Source organism: Diadema antillarum, unplaced genomic scaffold (genome assembly GCF_040938485.1).
Source record: "Diadema antillarum isolate AM-2024a unplaced genomic scaffold, OU_Dant_1.0 scf00000134, whole genome shotgun sequence".
Taxonomy (NCBI): domain Eukaryota; kingdom Metazoa; phylum Echinodermata; class Echinoidea; order Diadematoida; family Diadematidae; genus Diadema; species Diadema antillarum.
The window spans coordinates 1,098,238-1,121,512 of record NW_027271023.1 but is presented as its reverse complement, the minus strand read 5'-3'; the positions used below and the strand labels follow the sequence as shown (position 1 = coordinate 1,121,512).

Sequence of the window (23,275 nt, the reverse complement as noted above, 5' to 3'; positions counted from 1 at the left end):
GACCTATATTTGCATATCAGGCTAGGACAAGCCATAAAAGATGTCTCACGTAGATACATTGCTGATGACATAAGAACTTTGATCAGCTTCCAAGAAACGTCTCCTTATCATCCCTGTTGCTTCATTTTATGGCATGGTGACTTCTACAACCCCTGTACAGTGCACTCCTGTTACAACAAATACAGTTGAAAACTTTTGCTACAACAAAGTAAAATCCAGCACCAAAAATTATTGTCTATGTAATAATCTTTGTGTAATTCTATAGCTCAACGGTAATTAACCTTTGATATATAATGAAGCAAAACTGCAGTTCTTGAGGACTCCGTTTTAACGGGAGTTGCCTGTACCACTGGGAAATGCTAAAAAGGTCTATGTGGGTTGTTGGATTTCTACATGTTAGAAAGGCTTTCCAGTCAAATCGTACTGAAACACAGAATGGGAGAAACACTAATCAACCTTTACAATGCAAAAATGTTGTCCCAGTTATCCCATGAGTAACTCCATAATCTTACAAACTGGTGGTTTATCATGAGACTCCAGCCTGAAAATGTCTACTGGTAGTCCAATTCACACACAACAGATATTGAAGGTTTTCAAAACATTTATTTTTGCAACCATTAACTCTTGAGTGTGGAAACAGAACAAGTCATAAACTATTGCAATCTGCGTGGTAACGCAAATATCAACCCACACCATTCTTTCTCTCAAAATCTCATGAGATTTTGCTTCACATGGTGCATGCACATAACACACATGCACAAAATACAAACACATTTATCAATGTCACGGTGCAACGTGCCCCATTGGGTCTGCACAATAGTGCGCAATAGGTAGTCTAGATTCTGGACTTTTTCTGTATCTCTATTGGAGCTGCTGAACCTATACACGTCAAGTCAAGTGATGGCGCAATCTCGCGAACTGGAGGAAAAAAAAAGAGAGTCCCGACCGATTCTATCAGTTGATGACTTTCCGTAAGAATTTTCAGGAAGTTTACGCATGAATTATAAGTGTGTGAACTTTTGACCTCAGCATCAGCTGAGAGCTATTGGTCTGGAATTTTTTTTCTCCACTTCTCAGGATTATATCATCACTTGACTTGATGCAAACAGGTTTATTAGCAACGGGAACATAAATATATCAAAAGAGTCCAAATTTGCGAAGTCCATACTTCACATTATGGTGCTTGGGGTCCCACTCCAGATCCATGCTTTATCAAAATTATCTTTTTTTCGGGGGGGGGGGGGGTGTGAACGGTGGCAAATAAAACTGATTTCTGTATTGCGATTCAAAATTAAATAAATGAATTAACTTTTGTGTGTGAATGGGACTGATATGCAATCTTATTCTTCACTATCCATGCTTGCTGATGTTTGGTTGGTCATACATGTATCTTTATGCCTGTGAAAGTCATCAGCCTTCGTCACCTTTTCCGTCCAGGACGAAGATGGAAAATTCACACTGAAGTAGAAATGAATGAGAGTTTCATGTCTTACGGAACAGGTTATAAACTGGTATAAAAGGGGTATAGGCCTACGATGTTTATCAAAGAGTCACATTGTACAGTTTCTCAAAACACATGGCTACTGTTCAGAGTGACATACTGCATACTTCCCACAAAATCATGCAGATGTCCTAGCAACAGATTACAGAAAAGATTGAATGATCAAATAAACTTCTGACAAAAACAAATGCAATACAATTGAAGATTTTGTTCGCAAAAACCGATAAGTCCATATTTGCCAAATGGAGATATTTGTGATTAAAGGTCAGGCAAAATAAAGACAATAATAAGAAAATTTTTGCTTCTTTTGACCATAACTTCAAAGATGTACCTTTATAGGTAGTGACCAATATATCATTTAAAAGGTATTATTTTGTACTTTATGACAGAGACCTTACTTCAAAATCTTCAAAAATGGACTTATCGGTTTTTGCGAACAAACTCTTCAATTGTATACGCATGGTTTTGCCTTAATATCAAGTTTGTTGACTGTTTCATGCATACTAGAAGATATTATCACATTGTAATATGAGGAGAAAATCTGAATACCATTATCATGCTGTTGATTTTTAAGCTTCTATCTAGCCTTTCCCAGCTTCCTTTGGCCTCCATGAAAAAAGGGAAAAAAATAGATTCAAAATCTATATCATGTCAACCCACTTCCAGCTGATAAAATCTCTTTGCATTTACAAATGCTTCTCACTTTACACAGGATTTTTTTACTTGCCTAGGGCCATGCACAACACTAGATAGCTTTGGTTTGCTGGCCACTTTGTGTGTATGTTTGTGTGTGTGTGTGTGTGTTTGCGTGTCTGTGTGTGTCTGTCAGGAGAAGAAATGAGGGGGGGGGGAGAGGAGAGTTTCACGCTTGCACATACTCGTTAATATCTCATATTTGAAATCCATTTGTGAACATTGAAATGAATCTTCTCACCGTCTGCTATCATACTGGCAAACATTCCACATACGACAGCTGCATCACAACCTCCACAGCTTGCCGAAATAAAACACACAACTTCTAATGTGTTTGCACACAAGACTACTCTCTTACTCTTCAACCTTATTTTACAAGGGTTTAATTTTCATGAAATTCGTAAATTTTTGCTGGGCTGAAAATTTAGCAACACACAAAAATATTGCCACCTGAGGCACTTAGTGGAGGAATGGACAGGCATTAATTGTGCACTTAGTATATACAGTAGTCTCAGTGTGAAATCACGAAAACAACATCTCTCAAAAATGTCTGTGACCTACTCATTCACAAAAATATATGTTTGAAAAAATAACAGTTTTTTCATACAACATTCGCAAACATCATGCAAAAAGTGATTACTGGACAAGTTAAGTTTAACCACCTCAATTGAGTGGTAATTTGATAGATGTCAAAACTGGTCTGAATCAGGCCATCTAGAAGTACTGGTAGCACAAAAAAAAAACAAAAAAAAAATGATTGGAGGATACCTCAAACTGTGACAGACCAAACATAATTTAAAAAGGCATTCTTGGAGAAACATGATTCATGTTTGCATTTAATTTATGATTCATGTTTCTAGACAAGTTTGAAAACAATTTCTTTTGCCAATCTGAAAGGGCTCTAATACCCCCTTTTATACTGTGCATGACTCTTGCTCTGATGCGAGATAATTTAGCTTGGGATATACGAGTTTTATACTGCCATTTTTTAACCCGCAAGCAGAATAGGGCCTACATGATACTTTCAGTTCAGGAGGTCAATGACTTTAGCACTAGCTAATAATCAAGATACTATTTAATACTGATGTTAACTTGGGCCTCAAGGGCTCAAGCGGACTTGAACTACCTCTGAGAGCAGGTTTATACTTCAGCTTGGGCTATTGTATTTTTCTTGACCTTTCATATTGAGAGTTAGCTCTCTTTGGGAGCGGACCTGAAGCGAGATATCTCCCAGTATGAATGGGGTATAAAACTGTTTGAGTGTGTGTGTGTGTGTGTGTGTGTGTGTGTGTGTGTGTGTGTGTGTGTGTGTGTGTGTGTGTGTGTGTGTGTGTTTGTACCGTAGACAAGGGAAGCACTGAGGCTAGATAGACGACACTCAACAGAAATAATCAGTTAATCTTCTCTCTACTGCAGGATCAAGTGTCCCTCAACTGAGAGAATGTTAATGAGTCCCAAGAGTAACCAGTGCAGTAGGGTAGTAGTCCCTTTGCCACTGACCTCAGCTAATAAATGGATGGATACAGGCACTGACCACTTGCTATTCCATGACACAAAAAAAGTCCACTACAGAAACCAGAAGTATACAATGTAACATTGTAGGGATTTTTTTTTAGAGCCTCCTGTAAAAGTTTTACAGCCTCCTGGCAGTCACATATGGACATGTGATATCCATAATATCGAGGAAAATTAATGAAATTTGGCAATTTCTTATTCTATGCCCATTGGAGATAATACAACTTGGAGTCTCTTCCCATTGGTTCCAGTGGTAGCACTATGTTTTGTCATCAATGGTTATACTATTTTTATTGCCTGAAAAATAAAAATTAAAATATAGTATTTTCCAACATCAGTATGGTTTCCCCCACAAAGTATGTGAATGCCAGTATGCATACAAACACTGTATTTCATGACTATGGTTATGACATGCAGTGGAACCTCGTTGAGGCTAACAATAACAACTAGTAATGGCTAGTATAAGGTACCATTTTGCTTAATTTCCTACATCTTCAGGTCAATGATGTGTATCAAAAAGACACATGGCAACTGGTATGCCTCAGCCATAATACATGGTTCTCCCAATAGGTCTATGCAGTGTGATGACAGTTTCATATACTTGGCAAAATATTAAATTGACATGCTTGTCACATACTATTACTAGTATATGTCGAATGTTCACTTTCCTTGAACTAGGGATCACTGGATGAATGGCTATACAGCCTATTGTTTTTAAAGAGAGCAGGTATTGGGGATTTGAGGATTTTTACTGGATTTTGACCCTTTTATGAGTCTATGCATTGAGTAATTTCAAAGATATTGAGAGAGAAAGTGAAATTTCAGTATTAAATAGTAAAATGTTAGCATTCTAACCTGGCCTTTGACCCATGAACTTTGACCCTAAAATCCCCAAGAGAATCACTGTCAGGTAGAACATGCATAAATATAAGTTTCACGAGTTTCACAGTTGTTGGTTTGCTCAACTATAAAGCTATTGATCCAAAGATGATCAAAAGCTTTGGAACTCAGTATGAGCCAATGTCTAAAAATGTCTTGAGCAATGTTGGTGAAACAGTGGAACTGAAGACTAAGACTTAATACATTACTATTAATGCAACTCTCACAGTGATCTATTCAGGACCAACAACCCAGTACTGTCCAAACATTGAGCATAAAATATAAGCCTTACTGACCAGAGTGCACTCAGTCCCTTGTGTTGCATTTGATGCTGGATATTTAACATATTCACACGACATGCCAAGGAAACAGTAGTGACAGCAGGTCACATAACATTTATCATCCTTCGATCCACTATTAAAGTAGAAACAATCACACCAAGTAGGCCTATGTGCATTGTCTAATAACACCTAGATGATCCAATATGTGCTACTGTCACAGATAATTAGAAAAATACAACATACTTTCAATAAAACGATTTCAAAGACAATGCATAATGCAAAACACCACAACTTCTACTATGCAAATAATGAAGCACTGGGAATGATAGCTGTGAGTGACAGATGTCAAAAACATATCAAACGACAATGTTAAACAGCACCCACAAATTTGTTTTGAATATTTTGAAGGCTTACCTTCTTTGACATCATACCCGCAGTCACTTAGATATACTGAAGTGCGCTGAAATTGCTCATTACGAAACAAAAAATGAATATCATTGATTTCCTGCCCGCCTCATTAACCCATCAGCCTCTCTGGTACCCCCTCCCCCTCCCCCTTTGGGACCCACCCAACAATGGGAGCACACTCTTTTGTCCATTCACGGCATACTACCAGTGAGTGCTGAAACCCGAAGAAGAACACACTTTACCTGCAGCATCCTATAAACATCTTTGAGCCGGGCAGTAGACGGGTAACTCTCCAAAGTTATATCCAAGCATTCCAATTGGTCCAATTGTTCCTCTCACAGTCAACTTTTTGGTAGAAAATGCTCATCAGGATGGACACTTTTTGCGACTAAAAAAAATAAACATGTGTGTATACTCTCAGCTCTCACGTCAGTTTGAAAAGTGCCTTCGTATAAAGAAAAATGCTGCAGAGTTTACTCTACTGTTCTACTGCCACCATCACTTCGCTATAGGTGGGGCTTTCAGGTAGCTCAACGCACCCCACATCAATACAAAAGCTCAAGCCTTTTAAGTGATTTGACGTGGTGTGCATATAAGCAGTCATTCTTTTTTTGCCCTCTATTTCTCTTCTCCCTTTTTTTTTTCTTGATTGGTGCTGCATAGCAAAGCGCCCCCGTAATTCACTTCCACTGGGATAAAAAGGACAAGGGGATGAGGAACAATAGGAATACATCGGTTTTTTGCTGTTGAATGCAAAGTTTGTTGCGGTGTGTTCGGGCATATCTGACATACCTCCCTGTACTCCGCTGGTCAGTAGAGGGTGACGGTAAAGTACACAGACGGTGATTTCAGCTCAATTAACTGGTAGCTCTCTCTCCAGCAGAGGGGCGTCAATCAGCACCCATCCAGCGTAATCTAAGGACTTCCGCTCTAAATGATTTTATATGTTGTTGACAAATCTTGTTCAAAGTTGTTGTACCCATTAAAGGGACTTTGTCATAATTCACCGACCAGGATAGTGAGATTGATATTCATCAATCACGGTAAGAATACAGAACCAGGACTTAGACTTAGCATTGAAGCCTGACATAATGCATTGGGAATTAGAACATTAAGAATAGGAGGTTTTGGATAGAAGTGAAACATATTATACCAGTGCTTATCTGCAAGGCTTTCCACACGAAATAGATCAGGGCAATTGGAAATCCTATTTGGGCAAGGACAAGTAATGTAGACACAGTTATGTATTTACAGTTGGCCAACATTGTGATTATAACTTCTTCTTTTTTTTTCTTTCAGAGAAAGAGGCAAACTCATCGACATGAAAAACAATCATGTTGCCACACATTAACCTGTTGAGGACAAGTCCGAGTATACTCGGGCAGGTGTCTATGGGAAAAGTGTGCTCAGATAGCAAATTCAGACCATCTTCAACTGATTAAAATTACATAGAAGAATGTATGATCTTGTAAAAGTGTCCACTTTATCAAAGAAATTGAAACCAACCATTGCCCTCTTTCTTTGCATCAGTCCTATTTCACAAACAACTTTTACCCGTTTTGAAGCAAAAGGGAACAAAATGCACTTCTTTCTCTAAGTCGAGCAAACTTGAGATGACTAATTTTGAGCAGTAATCTGCTCTCAACTCAGAGGGACAGGTAATTTCATACATTTATAACCATGTGCATAGACTCACAATAGTGTCAAGTGTAAGACCAAAAACAAAGCCAAACAAAAAAGGACCACTGACAACAGTTAGTAGCAGTTTGATATAATTTTAATACTTCCTATTCCAGTGGCCGCATATTGCATTAACAGTTAACACCGCCTTTCGCTCGTACAGCTGTACCGCGACATTAGGCCCCTCTGTGAGCCCACTACACAAAGAGAGCACTTGTATCATGTATACACAGACTGTCAATTACAACCTAAAGTGTACAAAACGATGTATACAATGCAGTGTGAATGCAAATGTGTGTGACGGAGCATGAATAGGATTACACTGGCTGCTTCACATACCAAACTAGAAAAGCACTCTGAGAGCGCAGACCTCCGCCAAGCATGCAGCTCATTTCCACCACTGATCTTGTTCTTCCATAGAGATATCAGTGATTTCCACCCATACGTACTTATAGCATTGTGTGCTGAAAGTTGCCAGATTTCCCAATATAGAAGCCTTTGTTACGTCATAAACACTCAGCTGCACGGCGCGCCTCACCCCAGCAGAAGCTTAAGTACGCACTTTAGTGCGCGCAGGCAAACCTCAAATGCGCGCAGACAAACCTCAAATACGCGCAGCCTGAACTCCCAAGTTCATTGACCCTACCTGCCAAAATATCAAAAATCCTTGATAAATTCCCCCAAAATTCTTGGATCACTACCAAAAGTTAATCATTTGGTACTTGTGTCATTCCCAACCTTTCCTGCAAGTTTCATCCCAATCCGTTCACTACTTTTTGAGTTATTTTGCACACGGACAAACTAACTAACTAACAAACCAACGGTAACGAAAACATAACCTCCTCCCTTGGCGGAGGTAAGCTTTTCCACTATCCCAACAGTATGGAACTACTGTGCTTGGTCTCAATTGGTCTAGGAGTAATATTTGTGTAAAGTGGTCCAGCTTGAATACCAAATCCATGCATCAATAGATTGAGATCTTAATACTGCTTGATACCATGGCACAATACCACAATTGATAGATTGTGTCAGGTACATGTACACATTTTGTGTACAAATACACTCTATTAGTCACATGATCATTCAAATATATAGCAAACATGATCCCTGCAACACGCCCACGGCGGAGCTGCTACCAATTTCAGCTGGTGGTTTTCAAGCGGTTTCCATGACAGGGTATCAATTGGCAGGTTCGCAATGCTGATTGAGGGCAGAATCATGAAATTATCATATTATATTTATGGTCAATACCAATTACCATGAAAGAATAAATTATATGTACAACAGTATGGTACATATCACAAATGATGGGAAAGTGCACTTGCACTTACACTTTCTGTCTAAAACTATGAAACCTGTATGAAATATTTCAGATGCATTCACACAGGCTTTCATTTTTCAGTAAACACACACACACACACACACACACACACACAATTAACTGTTTTTGGAAATCGATTTTAGCAATGCAATGTGAAAACCATTAATTCTTACAGACACTCAAAAACAATTATCTCTCGTGACACACATCGTTATGAAATAATCTATCCTGCTTTGTTCATTTTGTTTAAAACTCTCACGCAATAATTCATTTGCCCTGAGGGATGTGTGTGAATGGCATGTGACAAACCCATTATTTTTTTTGAATCCCATTATGCAACTTCCAACAATACAATGTAGGTCCGCACATTCTCAGATGCCCAGGGTCAGCATTTTCTTTTTCCACCGAGGTACAGCAGGGTATGATAAGTGATTGTATGAAAAATCTCCACCAAATGCAGATGCCTTGTCGTCTGCTCACGCTTTAGACCTTTTTGTAATGGCACCCATGCCTTGCATGGTGAAACAGGAATTTCTGGTAGTAGGCCCTCTAGTGTTCATAGTATTACACTCTATTAGTATGCCAATACACTCATACAACAATTGGTAATGTCACTTGATTGTGCAAAGTACAAAGGGCTTATTATGACTTACTCTCTGGAGAAACTAATGTGTTTGTAGAGTGGGAAGTGGCCTTTATAAAAAAATGCAATTAAATAAGATAAAGAAATATTATCTATGAGCTCTGGTAGAGGTCATATTGCCTCTTCTCTCAGATTTCATGATTACTGAATTTGGAGTCTGCAGGGTTTCATGAGAGTGATAAAAGCAATAAAAATAAGGTCAGCATGATCATAAACATCTTTATTTCATTTCCTACCAAAAGGCTGGTACAGTGACAGTTTGTGATTTGCTAGGTAAGCAGTGATTTGTATACACACACACACACACACAAAATGTGGTGTGTTTGTTTCTGTTTTATATCGTGTGTTTGTAAGATTGTGTGCCTGTGTGTGTGTAGGACAAGTAGGTGTGTGTTTATTACGTGTATATGTGTTTACATGTTCTGGGGAAAAAATGCATATGGGTGCAACTTCATGGTTTAATGGGACAGACAGGTCTTTATACATTTGATATTTGCCATACCACACATGCCTGATGGTTCTGGAAAAAGTTGTAATTTTCTTGGAAGTTACTCCAAAGTGGTTTAAAGAATGTACGGCCTACCAGAATATGTACTGTGTATACCTGATATGCATACGTATATATACAAGTCAACCACAGGAAAATTCTTCACATGTATATCACATATCATGGCATCTTTTGCATTGTACATTGGTAGGTGCTTGATTGCCAGGCATACAATGCAATATATGAAATTGATTGAATTCATAAACATAATACTGTTTACATCCATGTAATTGTTATTTCAAAAGATAAGTCTTAAATTTACATGCTTTATGATGGCTAAGAGGAAATATTTCAAAGAAAAAAGAAAAAAATTACTTTGACTGAAATCACACATATGTATAGCACAAGAAGAACATATCAAAAACATACATACACACATACACACACACAAAAAAAAACATGTGCAAAATTGGATTTAAAACAATGTATTCCATGGGCATGGCTACACCTTCATTCTGTAAAGGTTATCACCTAATTATTCCACTCAGAATTGAAAAATGTTAGAGTATATTGAAACTGTAATACCATTTTTTAATCAAAGACATGTAACATACAAATTGTACACATGTAGGACTTCCAACATGGTTTTTAATACTAACTTGTTCTAATTTTGATATCATATTCATTCATCAACCTGACTTTCTCTCTATATATATCTCTCTCTCTTTCTCTCTCCCTTTGTATTTGTATAATTACTAAACATAACATGCACGTAAACACACACTTATGTGTATATATATGCCTAGTCTTCTTGTATAGTTATAAATCACCCTTCCATTTACATTGTATTACAGCTGTTTACTATGCATGACACTTCAGCCTCACACTGCACAGTGACCAGCACTTATATCAAATAAAATCAGAGCTGTGTGCCTTTTTATTATATCCTGTTCAGTCTTTTGTCCACGCCCACCTGTTCCATGGCGAACCAATTGACACAAGAGGATGTCTGCCGCTAACACAAAGCCCCGAAGGCTGTAACCATAATAAAATGAATACCACCCCTCCCAGTGCCATTGACTTTGGAGGCCCTAATATTATTTTTTCCCCTCGCGCGATGAGTCATCCAATTGCGGCAGAATAGCATCGCTCCCTCCCTCGCTGAAGACGCATCGACTTTCTCTTTTCAGCACGAAGAAGAGTATTATTTATCCATGGCAACATCTTGCCCTGACACATCACATGCAATTTACCCCACTCCTGAGCAATAATTTAAGCCAACAGAGAATTCTGCTGTACACGTACAGTGTGCATATGAAAAAGGTTTGCTCTCCATACATGGACTTTCCGCACACACCAATTTTCCAGGAAGAATGTTACCAAACAGGCCTTCATGCCAGCCTGTTGCACTCCAGTCAAATATTTACTCAAATACTATAAGAGCGCATTTCTATGAATTCCACATATATGGATATATCATCAAAAAAGCCACAGTAACGAGAGGTTTGGGTTTTCTCACTCTTGCTCAAGGATGCTAGACACAGAAAGCACACTAAAAAAAAATAATAATAATAATAAAAAACCATGAGATCTTTATCTCTGGTACATCATGTTTTATGGTTACATGCTCACATCAGGGAGGTTCCCACATCAGGGAGGTTCCCATCTCCCTGCTCACATACTCACACAAACACACACAGGAGATAGACTTTGAATTATGTCTTCCTCTTGATCATAGTGGGGGTTAATTGGTCTCAGTGGAGTACACTGGTTTACATGGCAACTGGCCAAGTAGAAGAAACTCGTTCGATTTCTGTCTGTGTTGAGATATGGTATGGCTTGAGCTGGAGTTTGAAGTTTATTATATGGCAGTAATATTTACCACAACTGATTGTGATGAAAGGTACAATATTTGCAACACACTGAGGCTGATTTTCAAACCAAAAACAACGATTTATAACACAGGATACTGTAAAAGTGGCTATTTTCGCATAAGTAATTTTTTGCGCTCGGCAGGGTGAGATTAAATTTTGTTTGCTTTTAATTTCACGGAATCAAGACATTTATTTATTAGTGGAACATATGGCATGCACGCACAAATATTTGCGGATTGTTTTTATTTTTGCACTGATTCCTGGTCGCGAGAAATGCACAAAAATTTCCCCACCGCGAAAATGTCCACTTTTACGGTGGCCCTTTGGCACAGTTAGTGAGGTATTGTGAACAGCTATCATAGCCACTCCATATCAGTCTACTAATACTGCAAAGCAATATGAGTGTACACTAAACATATTTTCATCGGTGTAACTTTTGCCTGGTGACCAAGATTTGAGCCATTTTGTGCGTTTGAGCAGAATATGCGAAGTTGGCGCGCCGTTGACCGAGTCAGACGTGCGAATATGGCACAAAGAGTTAACACCCATCAACACTTTCGATTCCATTCTTGCGTCAATGATTTTAGTCCAGAGGTGGTGAACTTTACCCTCTTTCTCTCCCCTTAAATTATCTTTAAAAAGTTGCACTCAGTGATAGCTACAGGTTGTTAGTGTTGCTAAGTCAGACAAGCCTTGACTACACTTTCATGCTGACAAAAACAACTTAGATGATAAAGGCATGTAGTACTGCATGAAGTATGTCAGGATGCTAAAAAGTGGTCAATTACTACTGGTATTACATGATTTTTTTTTTTGTCTACTAGGAAGAAAAAGGAAAGAGAGAGAGAAAGACTCAATGTGGTCTATAGAGTCTGGGCAAAGAGATGTAAATTCTATCGCTAGACAAGGACCTGTCCATGTCTCTACAAAGAGACTCCTGTGTTTGGGTAGGACCCTCCGCCCACTTTGTGCCATTGTTATGCACGTACGCCCCATTGTGACTTGTTTTTTTGTCCAAACTACAATCCAGGTCACTACAAGCAAGCATCTTGGTTTCACCTTCTGTTCTCTTTTCTCAATAGGTACAAGATATTCTTTATGAATACTGAAGAACTGATACCAACAATAAAACACTTAACCACCATGTACAAGTGTACATGAAGAACAGTGATAAACACTGCTTTGAAGTATGAACACACCATTGGTGATTCAACGACTGTTTTTGAGGAGTATTTCCATTCTTGATACAAGGAGAAACATTCTGAAGATACATGGATGAGTACATACTTGAAATATAATAATTTCTCCAACACAGTGGCACTGAACATATGTTTTATCCTTCTGTTTATCAACCTAGCTATAGTTTTTATGCCTTCTTTTGTGGTCAGCACATCTGCTTGAGAGCATTTTAGATACATGTAGATGTACATGTATTGAAACTAAATATCAATGAAAATGGATAACACATCCTTGTAAACCCTTTCACATCAAAACTATTTCTGTAAGAGGCTCTCATAATATTACATGGGGGGGGGGGGGGGGGGGGGGGTGACATGATCGTACTATATTGAAAGACTATTACCACTACCAAGTTTGAGTGATACAATAATCCAAACCTCAAAAACTATCTTCTTTTTTTTAGCACTACAGCTGCATCACAAAAACTTTCACATCATAATCATATGCAACATAACAGTTCTAAACAAACTGCAAAGCATGCAATAGAAAAATCATACAAAATCATATACTCTTTTTGGCATATGAATGTGTACTTGGCACTTTCTTTTTTTTTTGGGGGGGGGAGGGGTCATCTCATTAACTTTGATTTTGAAAAGAAGTAATCAAAGTGATCCACTGATAAATCAAAGTTGTCAATAGCCGTGATGAACATTTTAAGCATACTTGCTTCCACTCCTTTTTTTTTTCTTTTGTCACTCTAATTCATTCTCTACAAGATTTGTCTTTTATGTGGGCCTCTCTTTCCAAATAACATAATGATTTTGAACAAACATTTTCATACAATGTATTATTCTGGGTTTTTTTTTCCACTTTATGTTTCATATTTTGCATTACATTGATATGTTGTTTATTGTTGTATCTGAAAGAATTTGTGATGTTGGAAATAGAATTTGATCTGAATTGAATCGGATTGAATAAAAAAAAAAGAGTCATCTTAAAGAGTTTGTAAGTCTGAGAGTATGGCAACATCCTGCCTGCCAATCACTATCCCACTTAAGCCTCTCAGGCCCCGGCAACCGATAGTTCCCATCAACGATGCACACAGTATTGCAGTGACTGGTAATGCTAGGGTTATAGAGTTACATGTAGGCAGTCAACTGCTTTACTACAGTGTATGTTCCCTTCATTGAAGGTTTATTCCATCTAAAATACTGTGTCGCAACACGCTACACTGAACCTTACATGAGCTTGCGATAATTATGCAAGATTAATGGCTCTCAAGACAGGAAATCCATCAGTGTACATCAATTACTAATTCCCTGACATCCAGGCATTCACATATAGAGCAATTATGGTAATAACTGAAACCATTATGATTGATTACTCACTCTATTAAAAAAAAAAATATTATACAGTTACGACATTTCAAGGCATGCATTTCCAGTAATCTATATTCCTATTCAAATGTTTAATCGATTGAATTTCTTGCATTGTGTTATTAAACACTATCTTCGACAAGAGTGTATACTGAGAGTCCTCCTAGGCAAAAATGAAACCTAAACAAGGCATTAAAAAAATGAATTAAATGCCAGCAATGTTGTGGGAATCTACAGACGTGACTCCTGATCATGGACTTCAATGGTATAATATATCTAGGCTCATATCTCCTAACACTGCTCTGGCAAACACTATGCAGTGTATGCAGTAGCACTACGAAAAAAATAATGGCAAATATCTCGCAACATATTATTAATGCATGTGTGTGTGCTGTTCCATTGTATCATGTACACTTTGAAAATCATAAATGCAGATCTTCTCGACACCTGCAGCCTTCTGGACAAAATAGAGCATCAGGGCACCAAAATCCCCTGATAGTACTGTGGTGGTGCTTGGAGACGGTTACCTGGTGGTTGCTATGGCTCTGATACTAGTCTGCTCCTACAGTTGTTTCATTAAAATAAAGATTGAGTGTCTTTTTTTCTTCCTTTTTGTCCTTTATCTTTAGCTATAGCTGCATTAATACTATTATCTACCGGAACATGATGGTTGCTAGTATTCATATAAAATAACTTGCCCAATATTTAGAGCACCAACCTAACTTTGCTCTATTTTCAGTGAGTGGAAATACAGACACAGTGAAGATGACTCATGTTGGGGCTGTATATTTACAATGCATCACATGAAAGGGGAAGTCATAACAGAAATAAACGCCTTTTATGATTTGATCATCTGTTCCAGAATAATGCGGTAACTATACACAAAGGGAAGATTGTAACAATTATTGGAACTGAACACCTGTTTTTGGTGTTGTTTTGACTTTCACACAATATTTGTTTGGCTTATTCAGTTGAAATTTCATCTCTTTTTTGTACCTCTACAGCTTCATTTTAGGCAGCTGTATACAAATTTAAAAATTATGTCGGGAAATCATCACTTTAATTACTTGATTTTGTAGGAATTTGAATAAACAAGACAAAAATAAATGACAACTGATATTGACTCTTAACTTCAGCTCTCTGGATTTTCATGATATCTTCTCATAGCCTAGGATACCCATTGTAACTTCTTCATGTGCCTAGGAAAACCTGCTTAACTTTACAAGCTTTGGAACTCAATAATCCATTCAAACTTAGATTACTCGCAGATTAGCAAGCCCACTCATGTGTAGCATTGTACTGTGCTTCGGTCCAAAAGGAAGACCATGTTGTCATAATAGGGATTAGGGAGATTAGGTAAGCTTCATTCATTGTCAGCTTGTTACCAGACATCTGAGTTAATTGGCAAAATAAAGAACTCTAGCTTGCATGCCAAGCAGTAAACAAAGCATAGTAATCAACAAAAACTGGTAAATTATCCCTTCTGGTTTAGAAGAACACTGAGAACATGATTTGTGGATGCATAGCATTTATATGTCATGGTTCCCTTGAAATATGAGTACAAGATAAGCATACCATTGTTTCTGTGTGATATTGATGTTGATGTCAGTGACTAGTGATGTTTATCATCATTTTAAGTAAAAATAACATTGAACATAAAGCGTGGCATCCTTCTGGATACATAACCAACTCCAGAATACTGTAAAACGAGGAATGTTCTTGTGCATTTTAATTTCACGAATTTCGCAAGCGCCAAGATTCGCGAAATTAAAATGCACACTAATATTCTTGTCTACACTATATGCATTGAATGCTAGTGGCATTTCGTGAAAATTTCATGCTGCAAAAAAAGCCGTCGGCTCCAATTCACGAAAAATTCATGCTGCGAATATATCATGTTTTACAGTATCAGGTACAGATGAAAACCACAAACATGTAATGGAATGCAAATTCCTCTGCATATCAAACATAGTACATTCATGTATTGTTGTGAGAGTCTCTCTTTGATGAGGATATAATGCTGCTTATGATCATAGTGATAGTGATCATAATGCTGATAATGATGAATTGATAACAATTTGATGATAATGATGATGATGAGAATGATGGTAGTGATGATGAAACAATGATAATGTATGAAGATCAAAAAAAAAATGAGCCCAAAAAGTTGCATTTGACTACAGCGACATGGTGTCACTTCAGGGAACAATATTAAAGAATATCTTTCAGAGTACAATGTATTCTGAGAAATTATTACATATCTCATCCTTTTCGTTTTAAAAATGAAGCGAGAACAAGAACAAATGGCAAACAAGTCCCTTTAAAATGATAGAAGGAAAATGAATTAAAAACAATTGAAAAGAAACTGTGAAAATGCAGAAAATTTCCTGCTTGATCAGCATGGGAATTTAACTATCATCTCATTGAGGCAGCTCAGTCACTTGTTCACTTTAGTCAACAAAGAGGAGATAATTAATGTAAACAGTACACGCATTGTACGTTTGAGTGACCTTGTGTAACAATGGACTTAACTCTACACTGCTTGAGAATACAGCATACAGTCTTGGTGTGCATACTCTCATTAAATATAGACACTGAAAATCTATTGATGGTATCATTGTCAGCTCTGTGAATAAAGAGGAAAGAGTCATGCCTAGTGCACACTTCCAATAATTGATCATAGACCAAAGCACTGCTTACTATCATTGAGGGAGGTAATACACAGAGATCTTAGAATTGTGTAACTTGGTTAGAACTGATGCTCCAGATGAGGGTTTTCATATTTTTGTCAAATGTTCATGCTTTCATTATTGTGCCATCTTGCTAGATACAATTTACATCAATACCTTTGCGTCTCCCTGTTACAGTAACATGCCAACAAACAGGCCTACTGTTGACTTTTACTCATGCATGCTTAAAGGACAAGTTCACCTTCATAAACATAAGGATTGAGAGAATGCAACAATATTAGTAGAACACATCAGTGAAAGTTTGAGGAAAATTGGACAATCGATGCAAAAGTTATGAATTTTTAAAGTTTTTGTGTTGGAACCGCTGGATGAGGAGACTACTACAGCTTGTGAGTCATATGCGTACAACAGTATAAAGAAAATGTAAAGAAAATTCAACATATTTTCACTTTTTTCACATAATAAAAGAGCGCTTGACTTGCCTCTTTCTAAAGGCAGGGGGAATAATATTACCCATAACATTTGTCGGTAACGAGTCGGGGGGGAATGTGTACTCTTTTCAAAAGATGAAATTTTGTGAAATTCTCTTTATATTTTCCTTATATTGTTGTACGCATGTGACATCTAAGTTATTCACACACTGCAGTAGTCTTCTCATCCAGCGGTTACTGCACAAAAACTTCAAAAATTCATAACTTTTGAACGGATTGTCCAATTTTCCTCAAACTTTCAATGATGTATTCTACTAATATTACTACATTCTCTCAATCCTTATGTTTATGAAGGTGAACTTGTCCTTTAAGTACTGCTCCAGTGTCTCTGAGCTTGCCCATTTCACCGAAATTGCAAGAAAATATAGGAGAATTTTAGAAACTACAGAGTCAAGAAGGTATAAAAGTAAAGTAAAAGAAAAAAAAATCTTATCATCTAAAACAAAATGACACACAAACCTTTTCTTGTGGAAGAAAAAAAGAAGAAAAGAAAACACACTCTCACATTATAAAATCAACTATGAAGTCCAGTCATTAGCAATGATCTTGGAATGATACATTTTCAGATATTGTCCTGATTCCAGCAATACTCATTGGTTTAAATATCTTTTATCAAACTAGGACCAGCACTATTGTTGATGGTCTTTTCAGGTTGCAGTTGAACAAGCAACATATCAATGGAGAATGTGTGATGTGGTCATGTGATTTAATCAAATATTCATCTAAATCTTATTCTGATGTTGTGGTGAAAAACTGTCACGGACTCACGGCCCTGTAGGTAATTAGACTATACAAGTGTATCATTTTCCATGAACTTGCTCATGAATGCAGAAATATAGTGTTGTAACATGAGGGACTTTCTTTCGCAGTCTTCAATTCGCATCGTCTATTCTGATTCATTTTCAGTAGATCACTGAAACTGCTTGTATGAAATACAAACCAGAATACATAAATCATAATATATCTAACTCCACAAAATATTCCCTGAGCCTCACAAATGTTTGAAACACAGGTGTATGAGAGCTGAAGATGAGGTGATAGAAAATCAGACCTCAGCGGTCCCAGCAGGGAGAATAGGTCTTGGAATTCCCCGTAGGTAACGCCCTCGCGAACACAGATGGCCTACACATTAGCCAAACTTTGCTACAAATGAAAACTCCAGCATACAATGAGCAGAAGGTCATGTGTCAATTGACTTGTGTACAGGCTCGCTCTATGAGATGAACTTTGAATCAAACAAAAAGAGAGAATAAAAACAGCCTCGCAAATTACATTTTCAGACTTTGCCCGTTTACCTCAGGCAAAGAGATCATTAAAGAGTGTACTGTACATAACGCAATTATTCATGTTAGCTACATAAAGTGTTTATGGGCCAGTAGCTCTGTGCTATGCAGTCTCTCTGAAAAAAACTAACTTTTATCATTGTGCTCTGGAGAACGCAATAGAATACAAATGATTTGTTTACTTGTTCAATTCTCTCTGCCTGTGTCAAATAGAGTGATATTGAGCATATTCATCTGATGTAAAGAAATTACTGTCATGCACACTTGTACGTACATCATCTAGTCTCTGTGCCAAGGCATTTACAAACAATTTAAAATATATGTGGTGTGAAATCGGTATTTTGAATAATTCAAAGTGCCAATGTTGAAAGTGTGATGAAAGACTTCAGAAATATATCCAAACAAACATAATCTGAGAACTTCCTATTTACCTGGAGTGCTCAGGGAAAAATATTATTTTTTAGAAGAAACCTATACGTGTCACTCAAATTTAGATGAAATCTTTTTGGACCAAAGTTTTGCCTTCCAATCTTTTGTTATTCCTCTTGGACTTTCTAGAATATCTTTACTGTGTGCACAATAAAATTTTGCTCAAAAACATTTAATATTTTCATAAATGCAAGATTACTGTGTGCATTTAAATGATGCCTTTGATACCTCAATGTACTTATACTCTCAAGATCTGGTTTTCTAATAATCTCTTCTTCTTTTCTGTTCTCTTCTTGTGACTCTGCCATATTAAGTTCACGGCCAGCAACAACAAACAACTGATCAATGGAAAGGGGCGTGTCTTTGTGCACAAATGTAAACGCTGCTCTCCTCTCATGTCACATAAACAGGTGGATGGGAATTGAAAATGACAAGAAAGAGTCATGAGTCACTGTTCAGGAAAAGGTTAAGTATGATGCTGTCAATTTTTTACCCTGAGATGTTCTTCTAGACAGAAATCAATGGAAAGTTCTGTGGTTCTGCATCACAGATAAGAGTTGATTGAAGGTAATAAGAAGTTCAGGGGCCATGAAAACAGAAAATTTCTGGCTTCAGTTTCTAATCAAGTGAAAATAATGAGAATAACACCATCAGGGTAAAACAAAGTAAAACAGTACGACATGAATAATAAAAAAAAAATGAATACATTAATTCTGTGCACATGATGATTTTGAATAAAGGGGTCTATGTTGGTGCAAATGCAACCCCCTTCAGACCCTTCAAAAAAAGTTTTACTCGCATGCGCGCGGGTAAGAGGTCTTTTTTTTTTTCCTTCAATTTTTTTTTTTTGCTTGTTAGCTGATGAAAACCAGAAGTGGAACCAGTATATAAATGCATCCCCCCCCCCTTTGAAAAAAGCTGGTGGCACCCCTGTTACTGCAGCTTAAACATTTTGGAAACATGTATGTCAAGTTCCTCTTTAGATGACTGTGGCTGTGAGCAAAAATTCATTCGGCCTTTTGGAATGACGGCAGCAAGGCAAATGCATGACAGAAAAATCTGTGTCTGGAATACTCACTTTCCCGATACTTGAAATGACATCCGATTCATGTCCTCCGTCTCGCTCCCCTTGCCCCCCTGATGGGCCCACTTCAGCATGCAAGAAACGTTTCCTGGTAATGTCAAAAGCAGATACTCCGTAGTTGGGCTGTTCCGCCCGCTGGCCTGAGCTGTGCAGAGCGTTTCCCTCCAGACTCCAGGCGATGTGTTCTCCAAATCCTCCTCTCTCGTCTGTAGTGCTTTTGGATCAGATCGCAGTCAAGACAGAAATAGCGACCGGACGTAGCAGCTATCACAGAAATGACAAGCTCCTTTGGGTTTTTAACTATCGCTTCGACAGGTGTCTTTTGCAGTGCACTCATCCATGGCGTCAACAAACTTTTCAGCTGAAATTTGCAGGCTGTAAAATTAGATTAAAGAAACAGTTATGTTAGCACATATTTGACACCATCCATGAGAGAAAGCACACTGATCTACATACTTGATGCAAACAAATAATGTACTTCTCTTAATTGATCTGGCCGAGCAAGTGTTTATCCCTGGGCGAGCAAGTATTTATCCCTACACATGGTCAAATATAGGCCTGTTGATATTCATTAGTTTATCAATCAAGCCTACATGCAGGTATTGGGTATTAAATTATCTGTGTCAACGCATTTCTCGATGATTAGCTATAGATCCTTAGTATCCTCCATGCAAACCAATTAAACAAATTATACAGTAACTATCTGCTCTCATCAAGTTGAAAAAAAAAATGAATTCAATATAGACTATTATCCATTGAGTGCAAGTCATCTCATAGATCTAGTTGTGGCAGAAAGCTATTAAAAGAAGAGTACTGTATACGCTATATATTTCGCGTGGGTTTTATTTTCGCGAATTTCGCGAGTCGGGAGCTATTCGCGAAATTAACAACACGCGAAAATATTACCTTCCAAAATGAATCCCTTGCCTTGATGATACGAACATTTCAGTACTAGTATACCATGTCACGGCTTACCGAACAGACCATACTGGCTCAGCTTGTTTACGTTTACGCACGTCCACGTCTACTTACGAATACTGTAGAGAGCCAATCCATTATCGCAAGGGGACCACTCGTCAGAAATCTAGCGCGATGGACTTAACCACTTCAAAAATGTTGAATTCTAACTTACTAGTTCGCAGAGCTTGGTAAGTTTTTTCATGCAGTGTATAACTAGTATCATTCTTATTTGCTAGTAAGTTGAAAATTCACACTTTCTTTGCCACTTCATATTTTCTCTGGTCCCCCAATCGCGAATTTAACCACTCGCGAAAGTGTGTGACAGCGGCAATTCGCGAAAATTTATGTACGCGAAAATTATAGCGTATACAGTAAACAACACTGTCAGGTACATTTAACTGAGCCACAAAACAGCTGTGAATTAAAATCATCTTAATAATCAAATTACATTAAATTACAGAAACATGCATCCAAGATTACAGAACACACGAACTTATATTTCTCAAAAACAAAAAAAAAACCTGATTCACACCAAACAAAATACAAACTAATCATTGAAATAAATTTTAATGATGCTAAAATTTTATTTTTCATCATGATAGGCCTAATCATAGTTTCAAATGGTAGCCTATGTGTGTGCATGATTTGACAGCATAGGTCAGGGTCGAAAATTCAAATATCACCTCGAGTGGAAAGGTAGCAACAAATTTACTTATTCATTCCCATATAAATACGAGATGAGTTCAACAGGTGCACACGTTCACATTGTGCAACAGATGCCGTTAGCAAGCAGACAACACCATTGAAGTTCACTCGCCCAAGAGCCCACGGACCAGGTAGGCGGTACCGCGACCGTGCACTCCAGCATCCATCCCTCTACCCCCATCACCGCAGCCGTATCCGTATCACTCCAAGCTCGCTAATTTTCTTCCCCAACCAATCCCTTCTCGCTAACTGACAACTAAAATATCGAATAGCTAGGCAGAACATATCCGATTACATCAAAGTAATGGCAAATGATGAAGGATCGCAAAATTTACCTTATGATGAGATGACGAGAGCTAAAACATCTAAGAAGATGAATGAATGGGAACGAAGTGGTTTATCTCTGTTGACGATCGCATTTACCGTTTAAAATAACGTGCACGCGCAGGTTGGGTGAATCCCGTATGTTCATTGTACCGTGCCCTAACGTTCGCATCACCGTTGCATGGTAGTGGTGTTCCTTCACACACACATAATGAAGTTGCCGTGACTAACCGATGAAGATGTGAAAATAAAAGAAAAGAATGAATCAAGGCCGCGCCGGTTGGAAGCTACCAACGCCCAGTCAACGATGAGTGCAGTGTACGAGTGAAAATCGATTCCGCGAATAAAAGAATTGTCTCTTCAGGGGACATATTCCTGGTTCCAACCGCTTCTAGACAAAAGCGGGAGCGTTTGAAACTTGAAAGATTCAAGTGTAAAAATGTAAGCTATACATTATACATACAGGCAAGATAGAACTTATTTACATTAAGAGATGACACATACAAGTAAATAAATGATTGCGTGTCGATTCGTGTTGTCGTCTGTGACTAAATAGTAATTTCTTATGGGGGATCCCCGTATGATTTTTTTTTTTTTTTTTTTTTGGTGGTGGTGGTTTTGTTTTGTATGTTCCCTTCAGTTTTCACGTAACCATCTGCATGTCCTCTACTTTTTTTTTAACCAGTTGAAATCATTGGATTCTTTCTTTATAATCCCTGTCTTGTGGTATTTCTGAATGAATAAATAACAATGAAATATCATTCTACAATACACGCATACCATAAAGATAGAAACTACACACAGATCTCGATACATTCAACTTCCGTTCATTCTAAATTATTATTGTCTTTCTGTACTTTTCCTCTTAAAGTTATTTTCCCAGTGGCTGACGAATTTCGCTCCACCTGCACGTTGCCTTAACTGAAATTGTTAAAATCCGAGTTCGTAGTAAATAAGATAATATACTTCTACCTCTCCTGCTATATACACGGGAGCCTAATCTCCTACATTATATAATTATGTTACCTACATATCCTGTGTTTTGCTTTAGTCGTATAGATTTGTGGATGATAATTGACGCATGGCTTGTACTCTGATCTCGAGCGGTTAGTGGTCATGTATTAAATGAACTTCCCACATGTCAGTAAATGACATTTCTATTACTCATCCCTAAAGAATAGCTGCTTCAGTACCAACATCATTCCAAGCTGCTACCAAAATAAGTGATGGGCTTGATAAGGGACAAACAGTTCGTCAATATTTTTTCTCGCAACTTAACTGATCTACTTCGACAATCTTTATCCTTTTATAACCACATAATAGAAGGTTTTTCAAATCCATGAAATTCTTCCGTCGAGAGGTTTTCATTGCAGCTTATTGACAATGTAGGGCAATTTTTTTTTTCCAATCAGTTCCACATCAGGTTTACCATTACTAATGCACTGTTTATATTGTTTGTTTGTTCGTTAATT

General features: G+C 37.6%; 1 protein-coding gene across 1 annotated transcript in view; it reads right to left on the bottom strand.

Annotated features, from left to right (window-relative positions):
- The window catches only part of LOC139720825 (uncharacterized), an 89,338-nt gene extending 67,405 nt beyond the window's left edge, over positions 1-21,933 (bottom strand). Inside the window, exons 1-2 of the mRNA XM_071632162.1 lie at positions 21,815-21,933; positions 19,809-20,189 (exon numbers count right to left, since the gene is read on the bottom strand). Of these exons, the coding sequence (XP_071488263.1) occupies positions 19,809-19,888 (80 nt within the window). The 5' untranslated portion in view covers positions 19,889-20,189; positions 21,815-21,933. The remainder of the gene's footprint in view (positions 1-19,808; positions 20,190-21,814) is intronic.
- Positions 21,934-23,275: the final 1,342 nt, after the last annotated feature.